Below are 19,167 nucleotides of genomic sequence, written 5' to 3'. Positions count from 1 at the left end.
TTCTATGATCATTAGTGAATTAAAATTGACATTCCACCGAATCCAACAAATTTTCTTTTTATTTTATGCTTTTTCACCGTTTATTTACATTTTAAAAGAGTTTAACTGGAGAATTTCGCTGGTAAAATGACATCATTTCGCCATGGGAAAAGGGTAACTTTTCAGCGAAAGGGAAACAGCTGTTAATTATTTTCTTGAAAAGGGGGCATAAAAGAAACAGAAAATTAGTGTAAGATCGTTTTTTATTTCATGACTGATCATAGAAAAATATATTTTCTATGATCACTTGTGAAATAACAAACGCTCTTACACTGACACGAACAAGTATCCTCTATATGTTTTTATTGTTTCCAATAAAAGCACATTAACTCTTTCAAAAAGGCATTTTTATCACATGTAATCATTTATTGTCTTTATCCATCGAGTTTTTGATTATAGAAATACTACATCTCTGAAAAACACAATGCACACATATGTGATAAAGAATGTGAACAATAAGGGCTAATCCTTACTTTGCAACCATAATAATGTTTACAGAATTTAATTGTATTTTCAAGGCTTTATTGCATTAGCGTTCTACAGGAAATCTCAAGTATAAGCAATGTACACGGTGTAAGTCATTCTCAGTAAGCGCAGCATCTGGATTGCAAAACAAGCGCAGGAAATGTGGGGGGAATTTGTTGGATAATAATACGTAAGGTAATTTGGTCTTTAAAAAAATATGCCTTTGGAATAGCTGTTTGTCGTGTTAACAAATTCATTGATTGGTCTATCAACGTCGTCAATGAATATGAATAGCACACAAATAATAATGATTGTGATGTATTCATGTGTCTGTTTCTGTATTTTCTTTATTATTTTTTTTTAAATAAATATAATAGTAAACTGCAGTAAGTAAATCCTATTTTCCGTAAGTCCTGCTTTGATAAATGACTGATCAACAATTCATTTAGCCTTTCAAACAGCCATAAATTCATTTCATGAAATGAAACATAGTCAGAGATTTATATTAAAAGGCATGGTTATTTATTACAAACTGTTAATATCAATATTGACATATGAGCTACAGTCTAGGAAAACATGGCTTAATGCATGTGGCTAAAGTGTCATCCCAGATTAGCCTGTGAAGTCTGCACAAGCTAATCAGGGGCAACACTTTCTGCTTTTCTTTTTATTAGTCCCCTACCGGTTTCACTGGAGGGGACTAATGGTTTTGTCTCCGTCTGTCACACTTTTCTGGATCCTGCGATAACTTAAAAAGTTCTTAATATTTTTTCATGAAACTTGGAACATGGATAGATGGAAACATGGACCTTATGCACGTCATTTCATTTCGTTCCTACGTCAAAAATTATGGTTGCTATGGCAACAAACAGACTAGAAATACTGCTGAAAATGGTGGTTTTTCTGGATCCTGCGATAACTTTTAAAGTTCTTAATATTTTTTCATGAAACTTGAAACATGGATAGATGGCAATATGGACATTATGTACGTCATTTCATTTCGTTCCGACGTCAAAAATTCTGGTTGCTATGGCAACAAATAGACTAGAAATACTGCTGAAAATGGTGGTTTTCTGGATTCTGCAATAACTTTAAAAGTTCTTCATATTTTTTCATGAAACTTGAAACATGGATAGATGGCAATATGGACATTATGCACGTCATTTCATTTTGTTCCTAAATTAAAAAAAAATTGGTTGCTATGGCAACAAATATATATAAAAAAAATCTGGAATTTCTGACAATGGTGGAGCTGGTAGGGGACTTATATTGCTTGACAATAGTCTTATTTTGGTTGAAGGGATGTCCCTTTTAACTGCTAGTCCTGTCTAGGCGAAAAGCGTTGTCCCTGATTAGCCTGTTAGAACCTTTGGCTAATCTGGGATGACACCTTATGCACATGCATTTAGCCGTAGAGCAAGGCATATATGTGTTCTTCAGCATCTTGTCCACCAGTTCCAGTCAGATCCAGACACAAGGGTGGCTGTACTGAGCATACTGGCAGCTGGAGTGGTGAGATAAATATAAATGGTCTATATCTATAAATGGACGATTTGATACTTTCATCACGATTTGAGTTTACCTTTTTGTGTGTGTATTTGTCAATGGCAGACAAAAGCATATCGTTGCATAATCCAAACCATTTATTATGTGTTCCCCCCTCAAAATAGTATATTGCTTTAAAAATGTTATTTGTTCGAGGCGTATCATAACAAAATGTTACTGCATGGCATGGCATAAATCTTTACCCAGTTCTCAAAAGAATGAGGTAAAAAAATGTGTAAAATATAATCACGCATAGCAATCTCTTTGAAAAAAAGAAATTATACGTATAATATGTTGTTAAACCAATTAAATAAATATACTTATTTCTCTTATATAATGACTGAAGGAAAAAGTTGTGAAGTCTTTTTCACTTTAAGTAACTTGCATATTTGAGATAATTAACTTCATCTGTCATAAAGTCTGCATTATTAACTTATTTTACACAATGTTATTCAGCAATTAAGCAACCTTTCTTATGTGCAATATTTTAAAGATACAAGCTTACAACCGAAATTTTATAGTATACATGTGCAAATTAGTTTTGTTTGTTTAGTTCTTGAAATATTAAACCCTATAAATTTTGTATGAATGTATGTTTACATCTCTATTTATGTACCCATCAAGTGCCTATACAAAAAGTACTCCGCATATAACATGTTTGCATATATGTATGTAATTTTATATGGAAAAAATAAAATCATTTGCACACACAAACTAACTAAAAAAAAATTGAAGTCATCTGTTGTTATTCCTCACTCAAGGGATTGACGTTCACAGCAGCCACCCTGGTGGTGTTTGCTGAGATGTACTGGACCCCCGGCACCATGGTGCAGTGTGAGGACCGGGCCCACCGTATTGGTCAATCCAGCTGCGTTGCCGTGCACTACCTGGTCGCCAAGGATACCATGGACGAGTGGGTGTGGTCAGCCGTCTGCAAAAAGGTGCCTTATATAGAAGATTGCATGTGTCTTTGTTGTTTTTGTTATCACCAGACAGTTTGTTGTAAAAAGCTAATTAATATTGTGGTACCATAAAGATGGTAGAATTCAGTACTCAATCTTGCTTCCATCCATCTGTACATGGATAAGCCCCACAATCATGTGGAATCGATTCCTTTAAATTTGGTGCATTTTTAATGGTCCAAGTTTCTTCAGTATAGCATTCTTTATGTGGATTTCTTTGATTAGCATATAAGTTTATAATTTATCCCCTCTTTGTCTGTCTGTGTGTCATAAGTTGGCTGACATTCAGTTGATCAATTATTTATCATCTGTGTTTGTGATATTTATTCTCGTGCATTATCTCAGGAACTAATTATTTGAAGTCAATGAAACTGTGCATCATTTCTATATGTAAGCCATTTTGTGGGTGCCAATTACGAAGTTAAGAAATAGGAAATTAAAGTGAATTTGCGTAGAAAGTTTTTGTTTCTCTTCATGATCGCAGAGACTACCATAATAACTGTTTTGTCAGCATTAAAATATTTCATTTATTCATTTCCAAAAGCTTCTTAAGATACACAAAATTATTCCCAACATTCAGTGAACAAAAGATCTATGATTGGACTACTTTGCAGACGATAGTAACCTCGACAACATTGACAGGCAGGAAGAGCGAGCTGAAGGCAGCAGACGGTGACCGTTACCAGGTGGATGTGCTGTCCAATGCGGAGGTCTGGGTACCAAGCACAAACCAACCAGAGACCAACGTCACTCAGTATCTCCAGACTCAACTTGTGGGTGGTGTGCACATGTGCCTCGTTCTGGGAACACTGGGCTGAATGCATGTGAATTCTTGCTAAGAAGAGACATCCTTAAATACAAGTGTAAAAATGTAGTCCCTGATAAGCCTGTGCAAACTGCACAGGCTAATCTGGGACAACACTTTACACAGATGAATTAGGGTCTGTTTTCCCAGAGAGAGGCTCGTATAATTTATGTGTAGTCATGGAAATTAGTTTCGTCAAAGGAAGCACAAACTATTATATTATTGCGAAGGAGCATTAACCATATGTACTGTCATAGAAATAAACAAGTTAGGTCTAGCAAGCAAGAACAAATTCTTATATTATGGCTTAAGAGCAAAGAAATGTTTCAAGCCCTTCCACTGGTAAATCAATCTGATGGAGCCTAGGGGGAAATTTACCAGTACAGAAGCTTGACAACATTTATCATCCTTCTTAATAATTATAATTTCTAATTACTCTTAATTCAAGCAATTCAATAATCATTTAAACTTAAATTCAAAGGCAAAGATGTAGTTTACAATTAACAAAAATACTAGCAGGTCTAGTCTATCTCTATGTCAAAAGTTTTATGATATAATAAGTCACAATAATAAAGATACATTGTTTTTGATACTGTGCTTGTAATTAAGCATTCAGAGGGATATTAAGGACTTTTTCAATGTTTTTCATACTGTTTGATCTATAGCATGAACAAATCCCAATTGAATGTGATATTACTTTTTTTCTTTCAGGAACCTGATCAGCCCTCTATCCTGGATTTCTTTGCTGGCGCAAAACAGAAACACAACACTCCAGGCTCTAGTACAAAGAGAAGCTTTCTGGACACCATTGATCAAGATATTTCTTGTATTGATACTGACACTGATGGTGATGCGTTAACACAGAAACCATGGAAACGACAGAGGTTGTCTGATGTTGCTAGTGTGGAGACCTGTGAGACCAAAAATAATAGCCTGTCATTGTCCAGTTATAGGAAGAGCTTAGATGGTCTCAGAAATCAGCCTTTAGATTGTATTGTTATCGATGATGAAGAGGATGTTTTTGTTTCTCGTAAGACAGAGAATAAAACAGGTAAAAAACACAAGGCGAACACAAGAAAGTCCTTTTCCCATGGTAAAACAAACAAATCAGTTGTCTCTGAAGATATGAATGCTGGAAAATGGAGTTGCACTGCTTGTACATTTCTGAATCATGCTGATTTGAAATCATGTGAGATGTGTGAAACGAAACGAACCACAAAGAAGACGATGTTAAAAGAGGATAATAACCACATTGAGGCTGAGGTATGTGAGAAGGCAGATGTAGGAAAGAGACATGTGTGCAGCGATGATCGAAACAATGTCATGCGAATATCTGAGATAAGTAAGTCAATCCATTCTGAGCTTATGGTAGAAGATAAGTGTTCAGAAGTGAGTGATGTTGTGAGCAAAGGTGGTAACAGCACTGTGGGATGTTCATACTCTGATTTGGAAATAGAGCCAGAAGATGGAGTTGATCTGCATTGTGGTGTTGATATAGATAATTATGATGACACAGAAAATGAGAATACTCATATTAAAACACAGAACCATTCAAAATCTGACCTTAGTAACATTCAAAACACATTACCTGTAGAGGCGGCTGGTATAAATAAGGAAAATATTGGTATTTTCAAAAGAGACCAATATCCTCATACACCTAAAAGTGCCAGAAAGAAGTATCGATTCCGGACACCTAAATCTAGTCAGTCACCGTGTCCTGAAATAGTGGCGGAGGGATCTCCTGCAAGCGTTCCTAAGAACTACTTTTTCATTCCAAGCCCTCTAAGAACACCAAGGAGTTCATCCCAAGAGAGTGGAGGCAGTGTGAATAAGACTGGAGTTAATCTTGTTAGAGAATCTTTAGATTTCAGTTCAGTCTCTTCCCAAGAAGAAATCTCCTTCAGGCTTGATGTTGATACAGAATTGTCTGAACAAGTGTATACGGAACATGAAAGTATTCCAGTTGTTAAAGACGATAGTGAGAATCTTCTTACAACTCCACTTGATAAAGGATCTGCGGAAGAGTACACTTTCAGTTCTCCAGAAGTGGAGGACATGATGGCAGCTCAGCCCACTGATGTTCCAGGTATTGTGTTGGGCATCTACACTTCCCATTTACTACATATTGCAGTCCACACAGGCTAATCAGGGATGCCACTTTATGCTTTTGTGGAATTTTCCTTTTAAAGGAAGTCTCTTCTAATTGAAAATCCAGTTTATGCTCATGCATTAAGCCTTTGCATGCTGGGAAATTTGTCTTCTGTTAAAATGTTTTCTGCTTAATTTATAAAATTAGCATTTTCTTAGATTTTTTTCAAAGAATACTATCAGAATAGCAAACAGTTTGGATCCAGATGAGACGCCATGTTCTGTGGCGTCTCATCTGGATCCAAATTGTTTGCAAAGGCCTTTAAAATTCGTTTCCAGCACTTAAAGAGTTAAGCCCCGTTTTGGTAGAGTGAGGCTCATCTTATATTCAGGTTTGCAACTTGTTGGCAGATTTTGCTTTGGCTTCCCAAAAACGTATTAACAGTATGTGCAGTTATTTTATTTCCTTTTTTAATTGGGTCTCATTTAAAAAGTAATTCTCAAATCACAAAAGGATTATTCTGATTCAGAAAAAGAAACAACACCAAATCTTGAGCCACTGAAATCCAAATAATTTGTTTGGAAATGTGTAAATCATGCAATAATTTGTTTGGAAATGTGTAAATCATGCAATAATTTGTTTGGAAATGTGTAAATCGTGCAATAATTTGTTTGAAAATGTGTAAATCATGCAATAATTTGTTTGGAAATATGTAAATCATGCAATAATTTGTTTGGAATTGTGTAAATCATGAAATAATTTGTACCAATTTAGATAGACACAAAATATTAATAGTGTGTGTTCAACTAATAAAGCGCAAGGGCGCATTTATATATTTAATTAATTATATCAGTTTATTAAATATTACTTAGTAAACATTGGATGGACCCTCTTGACTATTCCCAAATAATTGGCTTGTTGAAAAAAGAAATCCGTTATTGCAGTAACAAACCTGTAATATATTGAATGTGACAGTGTGTAAAAAAAACTTTGTGCACCAAAAACATTTGGCATTTTTTGACAACATTTCTATTTGCACATGTTTAGCCCCATCTCCAGAAAAGCGTATGGTTGATATAGATTGTATTCCTGTGTACAATCTCTTCTACTACGTGTGCAGTAAGTACACTGGCCGTGTGTACCTGCTGACGCCTGACCGTCTGCCGTTGAACGTCAATTTCGTGCCGACAGACGTTGAGGTGGGGAACCTAGATGGTCTGCCAGACGTGCTGATACACCCTGCCAACCTGAAACACGTGCAGCGGTTTGTGCGAGAATGGAATAGGTACTATTTATTTGCTTTGTGTTTTCTTAAAAGTTAGAAAAGTTAAATGGTCCTGGAATCCTGCCATCTAAATACAGGCTATTTTCACTTAAAGGAAGTCTCTTCTTAGGGAAAATCCAGTAAATGCGGAAAGTGTAAATCTGATGATCGTTTGCTCATCTGGGACTTCATTTTACTCTCATGCATTAACCCTTTGCATGCTGGGAAATTTCTTGTCTGCTAAAATGTTGTCTGCTGAATTTCTAAAATTAGCATTTTCTTCGATTTTTTTTCAAAGAATACTATCAGAATAGCAAACAGTTTGGATCCAGATGAGACGCCACATTCTGTGACGTCTCATCTGGATCCAAACTGTTTGCAAAGGCCTTCAAAATTCGGTTCCAGCGCTGAAAGGGTTAAGCTCTCCTGTCTCAGAGGGAGGCACATACAGTGCATGTTCTGTTCATCCTTCAATCCATGACAGATTTTCCTGTATCTTCCAGCACCAATGCCTACCTGTCCACATCTATTTGCCTATGACCATTTCCCTATCCACCCATTTCATCTTACCACACTTAAACATTTACCTTATTTGGATCTATGATAAATGAAATGGGCTATTTGGTAAAATAAATATATCTTTTTAGTTTTTCTAGCACAAATACCAATTGCTTCAAAACTTTCATGCTTAAATTTTCAGTGCTTTTGATGATTCTGTATCCATGCCTGGTATAATTGAAATGACGGGCTATTTGTTGGTGAACTCAATTGTTGTATTACATGTAGCAATGACACTTTTGAAGTTATTGCTGATTACCTTCTGTCAAGTTTAGTTACAAACATTTACGAAAAAAGCTAGTTCCTGTTTGTCACCACCCATTGCATCTTGTCTAGGGAGGCTTAAAGTCTTTAACCTGACCATCTTACTACAACACTTGAACTCTTATATGACTATTGCTTATGAGCATACCCATTTCACACAGTCATATTGGCCGTCTAATACCAACTGGGTTCATATTTTTTTATCAACCACAGATTCTTGTTTACAAATAACATAATTGGTGAAGACAATCACAACTGTATAGGCCTATAAGTCATTGATTGAGATTTATTTCTGCAAGCTCAGTTTTAACAACTATTGAAATTCGCGTAAATTGAACATATTGATTGAGCTCATTCGGTCATTGTCGACCTGAAATGGCCCACAACTCAGCCGATTTATGTCACCCTGGGGTGACTTCAAGCCGTTGCTAGTCACCACCGGGTGACATGAATCGGCTTCTAGTCACCCCAGGGTGACGTGAATCGGCTTCAAGTCACCCCATGGTGACATGAATCGGCTTCTTGTCACCCCTGGGTGACTTCAAGCCATTTCAGGTCGACAATGACCCAATGATCATTGATTGATCTGTAGTTCCTAAACTGTTTGCTAGTTTATCGGAGACAAAGCGTCGTCTGCTAGTGAAGTCAAGTGCTCCGTTCATCAGCCCCCTACAGGAGTATGAGAGGCTGAAGAGCTGTAAGAATGTCAACATTCAGAGATACAAGAGCAAGGTCAGAGGCTGTTCACTATAAATTTGGTCTAACTTTGCCTACACTTTTACTTCTACATTGATTACATCATTATACCGTCAGATACAAATAAAAATTGTTTATACTGGACTCAACAGAGATGTCTGTGGGTCAGTCAGTTTACATGTACACATATTTGTAAGGAGATAACCAAGGCTTGCTTACAGGCTGACGTGAGTAAGGCTGCCCACCACACCGCTGAGTCCATACAGGGCAGTGTGAGGCAGCTACATAAACCTGGCGGGAGTGTGCATGGCACAGACAAGTCTTCAGGAACTGCCCAGGTACCTTTGAAATGTATATCAGCCTCACTATAGGAAAACAGGTCTTATTGTATGTGTAAAGATGTGGTACTGGTTTGCCTATGCAGTCCAAACAGATTAATCACGAACAACAATTTCCGCTTTGACTGAATTTTTATTTGGAAGAGATTTTATTTGAATGAAAAATTTCATTAAAGCGGAAAGTGTCTCCCTGATAAGCCTGTGCAGACTGCACAGACTAATTTGAAATTTCACTTTTCGCAGATGTATTTAGCCCAGTGTTCCCAGAATGTGGCTCATATATTCTCTAATTGAGTTTGAAAGCAGTCTGATTTCTTTTTGTCTTGTAATTCCCCCTTGTGTCCTGTGTGTGATAGTAGCAAATACCTCCAAAACAAGCAAATATGTTGAATTGATATCCCCCGCCAAATTAATGTTGTTAATGGATAAGTGAAAATCCCTTTAAATACGATTTAATTCTAAATAAAAATAATTAAGTGTAGGGTTATTGTTTTATGCATTTCAATTCTCTTCATTGATATCTATACACCCATGAAGTTTCATGCTGCAATCTTGTAGCGTTCCTGAGATAGAGCCCTGAAAAGTTACAGCATACAAAAACATCAAAGGGCAATAACTCTTATTTAAGAAAGTGTAGGGTTATGGTTCTTGCGCATGGCATTTTAAACCATTGATATTAATACTCCCATGAAGTTTCATGTTTAAATTTTGTATCATATCTGAGACTTAGCCCTGAAAATGTACACCATATGACAACACAAAGGGCAAACTCTGATTTAATAAAGTGTAGGACTATGGTCTTTTTTTGCATGGCAATTCTTATTGATATCAGTACACCCATATAGCCCTGAAAAGTTTTTGACAGACGGACAACGCCACTTTTACAATAAATTATAAACATCACCCATTCAGTAAAGCCTTCAAATAAGAAAACCACCCTTAAAGAGAGATTTTCCTAATATGATTTCCAGCATTACACAGTAGAAACCTATGCATAAATTGGAATTCTACAATTCCCATCATTTGACAGGATACCAGTGATGGAAGTTAACAAAAGCCCACAAATTCTGACCTGGTAAATTTTGCATGCTTAAATTCTCTGTATCATACAGATTATCAGCAGGCTTGTAGAAGCATTTTCATTACAAGCAATATTAGAAGACTTAGGGTAGCTTGGTTGTAGATCTAAGTTTGATGACAACAGGATACTCCTCTTTAACCCTTTCAGTGCGGGAACCGAATTTTGAAGGCCTTTGCAAACAGTTTAGATCCAGATGAGACGCCACAGAATGTAGCGTCTCATCAGGATCCAAACTGTTTGATATTCTGATAGTATTCTTTGAAAAAATCGAAGAAAATGCTAATTTTAGAAATTCAGCAGACGACATTTTAGCAGACGAAAAATTTCCCAGCATGCAAAGGGTTAACAACGGAGCGAATTACTTTCAAACTTTCACAGTTGAACAACCTTGATGTATAGATTATTGCAAAGAAAGGAATTTTAGCTGTGACACGTTTTGTCAGAATTATGTCCCATTGTTTATTCATTATAATATATAGTCCCAAAATTTTGTGTTTTTAACTTTTCTTTGACTAGTTGGTGAATCTCCCTCAAATGTTCACTGTTGAATGACATTTGTAAATTATGTAGATAACAATAAACAAAATGAATTTTGGCTGCAAAAAGCTTTGGCTGAATTATGGCCCTTTGCCTTTTTGGCCACTGCATCAAAAAGATGTACAAAATAAATTTACTGGAAACATGTTATCACTTTTTGAGACATAACAACCATCATATAACACAAACTCATTCGTGGTTGAATTAGACTTGCTAGCCCTGGGGCTAAACATTATCAAACTTATCTGCCACAGAATTAGTCAAATTTAATAAAAGTTTAAATATAAATAAATCTATGACATGCAAGTCTGTGACATGCTTGTTAAAATAACTTCAGGTAGTTTCCCAGGATGGTACCCCGCATTGTGTTCAGTGTATGAAGCCCTACAGGAACCAACTGCTTCAGACAACCACCATTGTGAATGAGGAGAACGCCTGGCAAACACGCTTCTGTTCACAAACCTGCTCACAGCAGTATTGGGTACTAAACGTTTTGAGATTTACGCCTTGCTCTGGGGAGACTGGGCATAAAGCAAGTGCATAAAGAGTCGTACCAGATTAGCCTGGGACGACACTTTTATGGTCTTATTTGTTTAAAAAAAGTGTCTTCTTAGCAAAATTTCAGTTAAGGCGGAAGGGTCGTCCCAGATAAAGCTATTCTAGGATGACACTTTACGCACATGCATAAAAAACCTTTTCACAGGGCAAGGCCCAAATCAATTTACTGGGCGCTAATTTACTTGTATTTGTTAAGTTCAATATTACTGGTATGTCAGTGTTCATCCATGTAGTTACTATGTAGTGATGCTTGTAAAAAGAGACGTATTGAGTCACAAGCAAGTCCATCATACATGGACAAATGCATCACACACGGTTTGTGTTATTTGAAAACTCTTTGGGACTTAAGGAAGGCAAACTTTAGCTGTATATTTTTGTATTTTGATTATGGGGTATTTATTAATCTCTGATGAATTACATAATATATTGAAAGGTTGAATGAACAAAAATAAGTAGAAATAATATTTTGAAGGACAAAATTTGCATTTTAGCCCTGTAACAAATGAGCTTGAGTTGAATATTGATCTATTTAATAACTGTCTAAAGGTATAAACATTCATAACGTATTTAAGCAGTAATCAAAGAAATATAACTGCAGAAATGGATTCTGTGTATACTTACCTCCCTTTGATTAATCTCCCTGCGAAATGAGATGTCGATAAGTATTTTGTTATCTTTGACAATCTTTGATAGTGGGGCAGCAGTGGTTATATTTTAATGCCTGGGTTGCTTAATAAAGCAACTTCTTTAGTAGTGATTAGTTGATAAACTAGTCTATTCACTCAACAAGGAAAATACTTGTGTAGTCAAGCTTCCAACAATTTCCTTGATATTGTAGTTGTAGAATTTTTTAATTTCAATTCCTGACTGTGTAGACAAAGATGAGTATTCCTTACAAATAAATTATCCATGTTATATAGTTAAAATATTATCTCATCTTCTAGTATTTGATTGAATATTTTATCAAATGTATTATATTTATGCCAACTTAAAGCACCAAGGTATTGTTCATGATAACTTTTCTGCACTTGAACTGCTGAGCTCTTCTAAATGAAATAAAGTTTAATGCAACCAAAGAAAGCTTCAGCATAAAAAGTGATCACATAATCAATCCCTTTTTCCACCCCTCTCTCCATCTGTCTCTCTTCTTTTGTTAAGTATAACTCAAATGACATTAGAGGAAATCAAATAGTAGAGGATGTGCAGAGATCAAGTGCTCTAACACAGCATTGATACGATCAAAACATATATTGTTCGCTTATAGGGACGATGCTTGTTGTAATTATGCCCTTCTGTAACAATTATTTAGTAAATGTCAATAAGACTAAACATCAGGTTTGTGGATGCAGCTCTAAGTTGTGTGTGGAAGGCATAGTGAAAGACAAAATAGCGCTGACTGTGTATTTCAGATGTTGACCAATACAGAATACATACGTGACCAGGTTTTTGAAGTGGAACATGGGATATGTCAGATGTGCAAGCTGGATGCCCACTCCTTGTTCAAGCACATCAGGTTTTTTGTAGTTCTTGAAAAAATACTTCTCAAATATTAAATAACTTACTACTTAAAACATTACTTAATTTATGTTTGAACAAACTTGTTCAGGACGTATGTTGTAATTGCAAAATCTCATATCATGTAATGACTTATGACTACTTGATTTATAACTGCCGAGAACATTTCAGTTAAATGCAGATTTTTACAATACAATTATTACAATACAATGTCCAACGATGAAGACCTTTCTTTCTTATTTGCCTATGCATTGTCAGTCAAATCTTGTTAATTGATCTTAAATTAAACATTCATTCATCCATGACATCTGCATATGTTATAACCTAACTTGCCTATTTCTGCTTATTACCTATGCTCGTGCCAATAGGGATACACGTGACATACGCAAGAGGGCGGAGATACTCGGTCGCTCCCCATTGGTCAGTCTCAGTGTGAAGGTCAGGCAGCAGATGGTCACTAAACCCACGCCCGGACTGGTAACTGTCATAATGTGACTGTTTATCTTAATTGGACTGGTCTTCATTCATTATAAAGATGATATAATATACAATTTAAAATTGAAATTGCTGCTAAGAAAACTTAGTAATACTCGTGGCAATTTGGAACCCACCTGATAAACCAGTCTATTCCAATGTTTCAGTGGATGTTTTAAATAACTCAGCATATAAATCTTAATTGTTATTCTTAGTGAAAAATTCAGCGGGAAATAACAGTCTTTGTAATAAAGGCGTTTATAAGTATAGCTTCAAGCATTCTGAATTGTGTTCTGATTTTAGCACAATATTTGTATGTGTGAACCGGTCAAAGTATATTGACCTTCTTAACAAAAATTTGTATGTGTGAACCAGTCAAAGTATATTGGCCTTCTTAACATACATTTGTATGTGTGAACCAGTCAAAGTATATTGGCCTTCTTAACATACATTTGAGCCTTACTCTGGCAAAACAGGGCTTACTGATTGTTTGTAAAGTGTCGTTCCAGAGGCTGCACAGGCTTACTGATTGTTTGTAAAGTGTCGTTCCAGAGGCTGCACAGGGCTTACTGATTGTTTGTAAAGTGTCGTTCCAGAGGCTGCACAGGCTTACTGATTGTTTGTAAAGTGTCGTTCCAGAGGCTGCACAGGGCTTACTGATTGTTTGTAAAGTGTCGTTCCAGAGGCTGCACAGGGCTTACTGATTGTTTGTAAAGTGTCGTTCCAGAGGCTGCACAGGGCTTACTGATTGTTTGTATAGTGTCGTTCCAGAGGCTGCACAGGGCTTACTGATTGTTTGTAAAGTGTCGTTCCAGAGGCTGCACAGGGCTTACTGATTGTTTGTAAAGTGTCGTTCCAGAGGCTGCACAGGGCTTACTGATTGTTTGTAAAGTGTCGTTCCAGAGGCTGCACAGGCTATTCAGGGATATCACTTTCTGCTTTTATGGGGTTTTTTGCTTTTGAAGGAAGTCTGTTCTTAACGAAAATCCATTCTAAGGGAAAAGTGTTGTTCCTTATTAGCCTGTGTGGACTGCACAGGATAATCTGGGACAATACTTTAGGCACATGCATTATGCCCAGTTTTCCTAGAGCGCCACTACTTAAAAGAGAGACAATTGATTTTAGTTCTGGCACGTGGATCACATCATCCCAGTGTGGGAGGGCGGAGGACAATGTAACATTGACAACCTGCGGACTCTGTGTGTACGATGTCATAACAACGTCACCGCGACACAGGCCTCCAAGCGGGCAACAGTGCGGAAACTGGGCACGGCTGTTAGATCAAGGGACATCACTGCATTTTTCCAGAAATCCTGAGTAACTCAAAACATGGTCCAGAGTGTTATTTAGTATTGACAGTTTGTAGTCAGATATGAGGACATCACTGTGTTTTGTCCAGATATTTTAATATATACTTCAAAAGTGCTATAGAAATTACAATTTTAAACAGTGTTGTTTTTTTTAAAGCTGTGTTGCTTACATATTAGTTTTATTTTCTAATATTTATGCCCCCCTTCGAAGAAGAGGGGGTATATTGCTTTGCTCATGTCGGTAGGTCGGTCGGTCCGTCCACCAGGTGGTTTCCGGATGATAACTCAAGAACGCTTGGGGCTAGGATCATGAAACTTCATAGGTACATTGATCATGACTCGCGGATGACCCCTATAGATTTTGAGGTCACTAGGTCAAAGGTCAAGGTCACAGGTGAAGGTCACAGTTACTGGAAATAGGCATTATAAGGATTAAGCATGGTTCAAACAAGGGAAAAAACTACGGTTTATGCATGTTCTTTTTATTACAGATTTGCCTCCCTTTAATTCATTCAAAATCTCATTTTACAGCAGAGATTCCAAATCTGACCTGTAAATGAGCCCCATATTTACTGCCAGTGCTAGGTTACCTTTTCCCATTTGATCATTCTTAAGTATTGGTATTGTAGTGCTGTTACTGCTGCTGCTACTGCTACTGCTACTAATACTACTTCTACTACTACTACTACTACTACTACTACTACTTCTACTACTACAAGTCTGGGAATTTTATTTCATCAGGTTGGTGGCAACCCTGATAAACTACATAGCAACTTCATATTTGGATTACTAGGGGTTATTGTATTTCTCAAAGAAATCTTGTTTAGAATTTGATCAACATCAACATAAAATTTGAAAAACGGGATTTGTTGAAACAGAACAAATACCCATAAATGAAAGTGTTCAACAACTGTTATGAGATTTACTTTATGAAACAAACAACAGTTTTCTGACCCTACATTAAAGGGAAATTTCAAAGAAAATCCAAAGTCAATATATTTAACGCTATTTACATTGAAATATGATTACATTATCGGGTAAATAATGTTTGAGTGTTCTGTTTAACATTAAAAAGATAATTTTGTTGACTTTTACGATCATAACTCCCAAAGTGTTGATTCGCTTAACCCCTGTTTAGTGACGTCAAACCTGAACAAGCATTTGCACATCCATCATTATGCCCCCTTTATAGAAGAGGGGGTATATTGTTTTGCACATGTCGGTCGGTCGGTCCGTCCACCAGATGGTTTCCGGATGATAACTCAAGAACTCTTAGGCCTAGGATCATGCAACTTCATAGGTACATTGATCATGACTGGCAGATGACCCCTATTGATTTCAGGTCACTAGGTCATAGGTCAAGGTCACAGTGACTTGAAATAGTAAAATGGTTTCCGGATGATAACTCAACAATACTTACGCCTAGGATCATGAAACTTCATCGGTACATTGATCATGACTGGCAGATGACCCCTATTGATTTCAGGTCACTAGGTCAAAGGTCAAGGTCACAGTGACTCGAAATAGTAAAATGGTTTCCGGATGATAACTCAAGAATGCTTACGCCTAGGATCATGAAACTTCATAGGTACATTGATCATGACTGGCAGATGACCCCTACTTATTTTCAGGTCATTAGGTCAAAGGTCAAGGTCATAGTGACAAAAAATGTATTCACACAATGGCTGCCACTACAACTGACAGCCCATATGGGGGGCATGCATGTTTAACAAACAGCCCTTGATTTAGAAGATAAGCCATAGTTCAGAATCCGGGTTGTACTTTTCTTTTTTAATTGATATTAACGTGAAATTTGTTTTCACTGGTTAAGCACAGTGATAGGAAAATTATAAAATAATGTCTCTTACATTCATAGACTTACAGTAGTCAACAATTGCGCACCTATGAACAACACCAGTTGACCATTGGCAACACCAGTTGACCATTGGCAGCTTTTGCTTTCATATGTTTTGATAATATCTGATTCTTTCCATTACCATCGAAGATAAAGCAATACTGAGCTTCAGAGTTTATATTCACGATTGAAGGACTGTGTGATGATTTATTTAATAACGCCAGTTTGAAAAACAATTTATAGTATTTTTTTAAGGTCTTTTTGTTTTGTTTTAAAAGTTAAGTGCTTCTAATTATATGCCATTGTGTTGCTGTCTAGCCGACCTGCGATATGCTTCACTGTATTGCTGGGACTTTAGGCCAAATGTATTAAGTGCCTTGCCAAAATCAACTATAACGTAGGCACAAATAATGCCAAGATATCCAAAATTAAGTCAAATATCTGAATTATTACAGATATGGAACCAGATTGTACTATGTGTATTGTATGTTCTCTTACCATAATTGTACCATCAACTCAGGTCACAAACATATTGTCAAAGTGAACTAGGGTTGCAACCAAATTACTGACTCGTGTCTCAATGTTAAAAAAATAAATAATTATGCCCCCCTTCAAAGAAGAAGGGGTATATTGTTTTGCTGGATGTCTGTCGGTAGACCAGTTTATTTCCAATCAATAACTGGTCAACAAATTTTCAGATTGGCTTGATACTTCACACGTACATTGGCCTTGGACAGTATTAGGGTTACTATGTCAACGGTCAAGGTCACTGTCACAATATGTATGAAACTTGTTTCTGATCAATAACTTGTCAACGGATTGACCGATTGGCTTGATACTTCACCCTTGCATTGGCCTTGGAATTTAGATGACCCCTACAGAAATTAGGGTCACTAGGTCAAAGGTCACTGTGACAAAAAGTGTGAAAATCGTTTCTTATCAATAACTCATCAACAAATCGACCGATTGGCTTGATACTTCACATGTACGTTGGCCTTAGACAGTAGATGACCCCTATTAAAATTGGGGTCACTAGTTCAAAGCTATGTTGTTGGGTTTTTTTGGGGGGGGGGCATATGTCTCGGAATGTGGAACTCTTGTTTATATCTTGTTATGTAATGCATTATATCCGATTAATTATAAAATAGAGTTTCTCTTTTTTATCTATATCTAATGTAAAATTTGCATAGGTTATGGATGGTCACTTTTGATTCAATAGTGCATGCTCTATTCATGTTTATACTTTAATGTAATTAGTTAATTAAACAAATAATTTATAAAATACTTGTATATGCAGTGTTTAGCACACAGTGTAAGACATAAGAAGGCTGTTGTCTGGCTGACAAGATTTGGCTGAGGACAGAATGTATTTGTAAAAGTCACTGGTAGTCACACTCACCTGCCTAAAGAACATCATTTAGTTAAACATGGTTTGACACTCACACAAGACTCCTCAGTATCTTACCATGTACAGAACACTCAGTTTTCATTGGTTTAGCTGGGTTATTTGCAGACTGTGTTTTATTCCAAACTTTGTCAGTATGGTTCATATCCACATGATTTAGAACTATTTTGTATGTTGGTTAATGTGAATTAAAGGAATCAGATGATCATGGTAACAACAAGTTTGTCATTTGTATACCAGTTGATTATGTTTCATAACCTGTTGATCATATTAAGTACAGCTGATTATGTTCCGAATGATTTGAACATATTTGTTACCAGTTGTCTTTGTCATAACCAAAGAGATCGTGTTCATGACCAATAGATCATGTTTATAACCAATGGAATCACGTGCATTACTAGGGCTCGACATGGAATTAAGTTTCTGAAGATAGTGTATTTAATTTGCATTGTGATGAATTTTTTTATGACGTATTTGATTTGCAGAGTGGAGATCAAGGCGCTGTTAACCCTTTGCATGCTGGGAAATTTGTCATCTGCTAAAATGTCGTCTGCTGAATTTCTAAAATTAGCATTTTCTTCATTTTTTTTTCAAAGAATACTATCAGAATAGCAAACAGTTTGGATCCTGATGAGACGCCACGTTCTGTGGCGTCTCATCTGGATCCAAACTGTTTGCAAAGGCCTTCAAATTCCGGTTCCAGCGCTCAAAGGGTTAATTAAGATCGTTAGTGTATTTTGTGTCAAGTAATGTCTTATTATTTAACATTACGGGTTACTACTTAGATTTGGAATTAAATGATTGGCCAATATGCTGTTGTAGATTCTAAATGGTAAAAGGTTCCACCCGTGTTTAGCTTTTACCGGATCTGTTATGTCATTTATAATGAATTCTGCAAATAATGCACCTTTGTCGTGAATAGCTTGCTAGAATGGATTATTGTCGAAATCCATGTTGTCGCATATTGATAATAAAATAGTTAGTCTGTTACACTTATGACTTTTACATGTTAATTGAACTATCTGTCCTGTCAGCATCTCATTTTGAAATGAAATGCGGGGTTTCACTTTGCACATACTTCACGTGCTCTGATTGCGTACTTGTATGTTATAATAGAACGCCTGCCACGCAAAACTTACGGCACTAGTGCGTTCAGTTAATAATTTCCTATTCAAAATAAACAAAAAGATAAACAAAAGCAGCTTGTTCTCTTCGTTATTATATCAATACATAGAAAATTTTATCAGAGATTTTATAATGTTATCAAAAATGTCAAACTTCCTCATTGACAAGGACATGTCTAAAATGGTCTCTAACTCATGTCTATAACTGTGAGATTCTACTCCTGGGACCCTCCGAACTGTTTAAGTCGGGTTTTTATTCCATCTTGAATAGTGCTAGAAATCT

At 36.4% G+C, this 19,167-nt stretch overlaps 1 protein-coding gene across 10 annotated transcripts in view; it reads left to right on the top strand.

Annotated features, from left to right (window-relative positions):
• LOC127871775 (DNA annealing helicase and endonuclease ZRANB3-like) overlaps positions 1–18,958 on the top strand; it is a 238,710-nt gene extending 219,752 nt beyond the window's left edge. For 4 of the 10 annotated variants that reach the window (XM_052414953.1, XM_052414952.1, XM_052414954.1 and 1 more), the window contains 11 exons: positions 1,945–2,016; positions 2,811–2,990; positions 3,626–3,784; positions 4,528–5,902; positions 6,953–7,190; positions 8,603–8,723; positions 8,909–9,025; positions 10,981–11,124; positions 12,611–12,714; positions 13,085–13,193; positions 14,316–18,958. In XM_052414953.1, the coding sequence (XP_052270913.1) occupies positions 1,945–2,016; positions 2,811–2,990; positions 3,626–3,784; positions 4,528–5,902; positions 6,953–7,190; positions 8,603–8,723; positions 8,909–9,025; positions 10,981–11,124; positions 12,611–12,714; positions 13,085–13,193; positions 14,316–14,507 (2,811 nt within the window). In that variant the 3' untranslated portion in view covers positions 14,508–18,958. Of the gene's footprint in view, positions 1–1,944; positions 2,017–2,810; positions 2,991–3,625; positions 3,785–4,527; positions 5,903–6,952; positions 7,191–8,602; positions 8,724–8,908; positions 9,026–10,980; positions 11,125–12,610; positions 12,715–13,084; positions 13,194–13,829 lie in introns of all 10 variants that reach the window. The other 6 variants (XR_008045547.1, XM_052414960.1, XM_052414956.1 and 3 more) reach the window with 6 other exon arrangements.
• The last annotated feature ends 209 nt before the right edge of the window (positions 18,959–19,167 follow it).

This window comes from Dreissena polymorpha, chromosome 3 (assembly GCF_020536995.1).
Source record: "Dreissena polymorpha isolate Duluth1 chromosome 3, UMN_Dpol_1.0, whole genome shotgun sequence".
NCBI classification, from domain to species: Eukaryota; Metazoa; Mollusca; class Bivalvia; order Myida; family Dreissenidae; genus Dreissena; species Dreissena polymorpha.
This window is presented reverse-complemented; position numbering and strand designations above follow the sequence as displayed.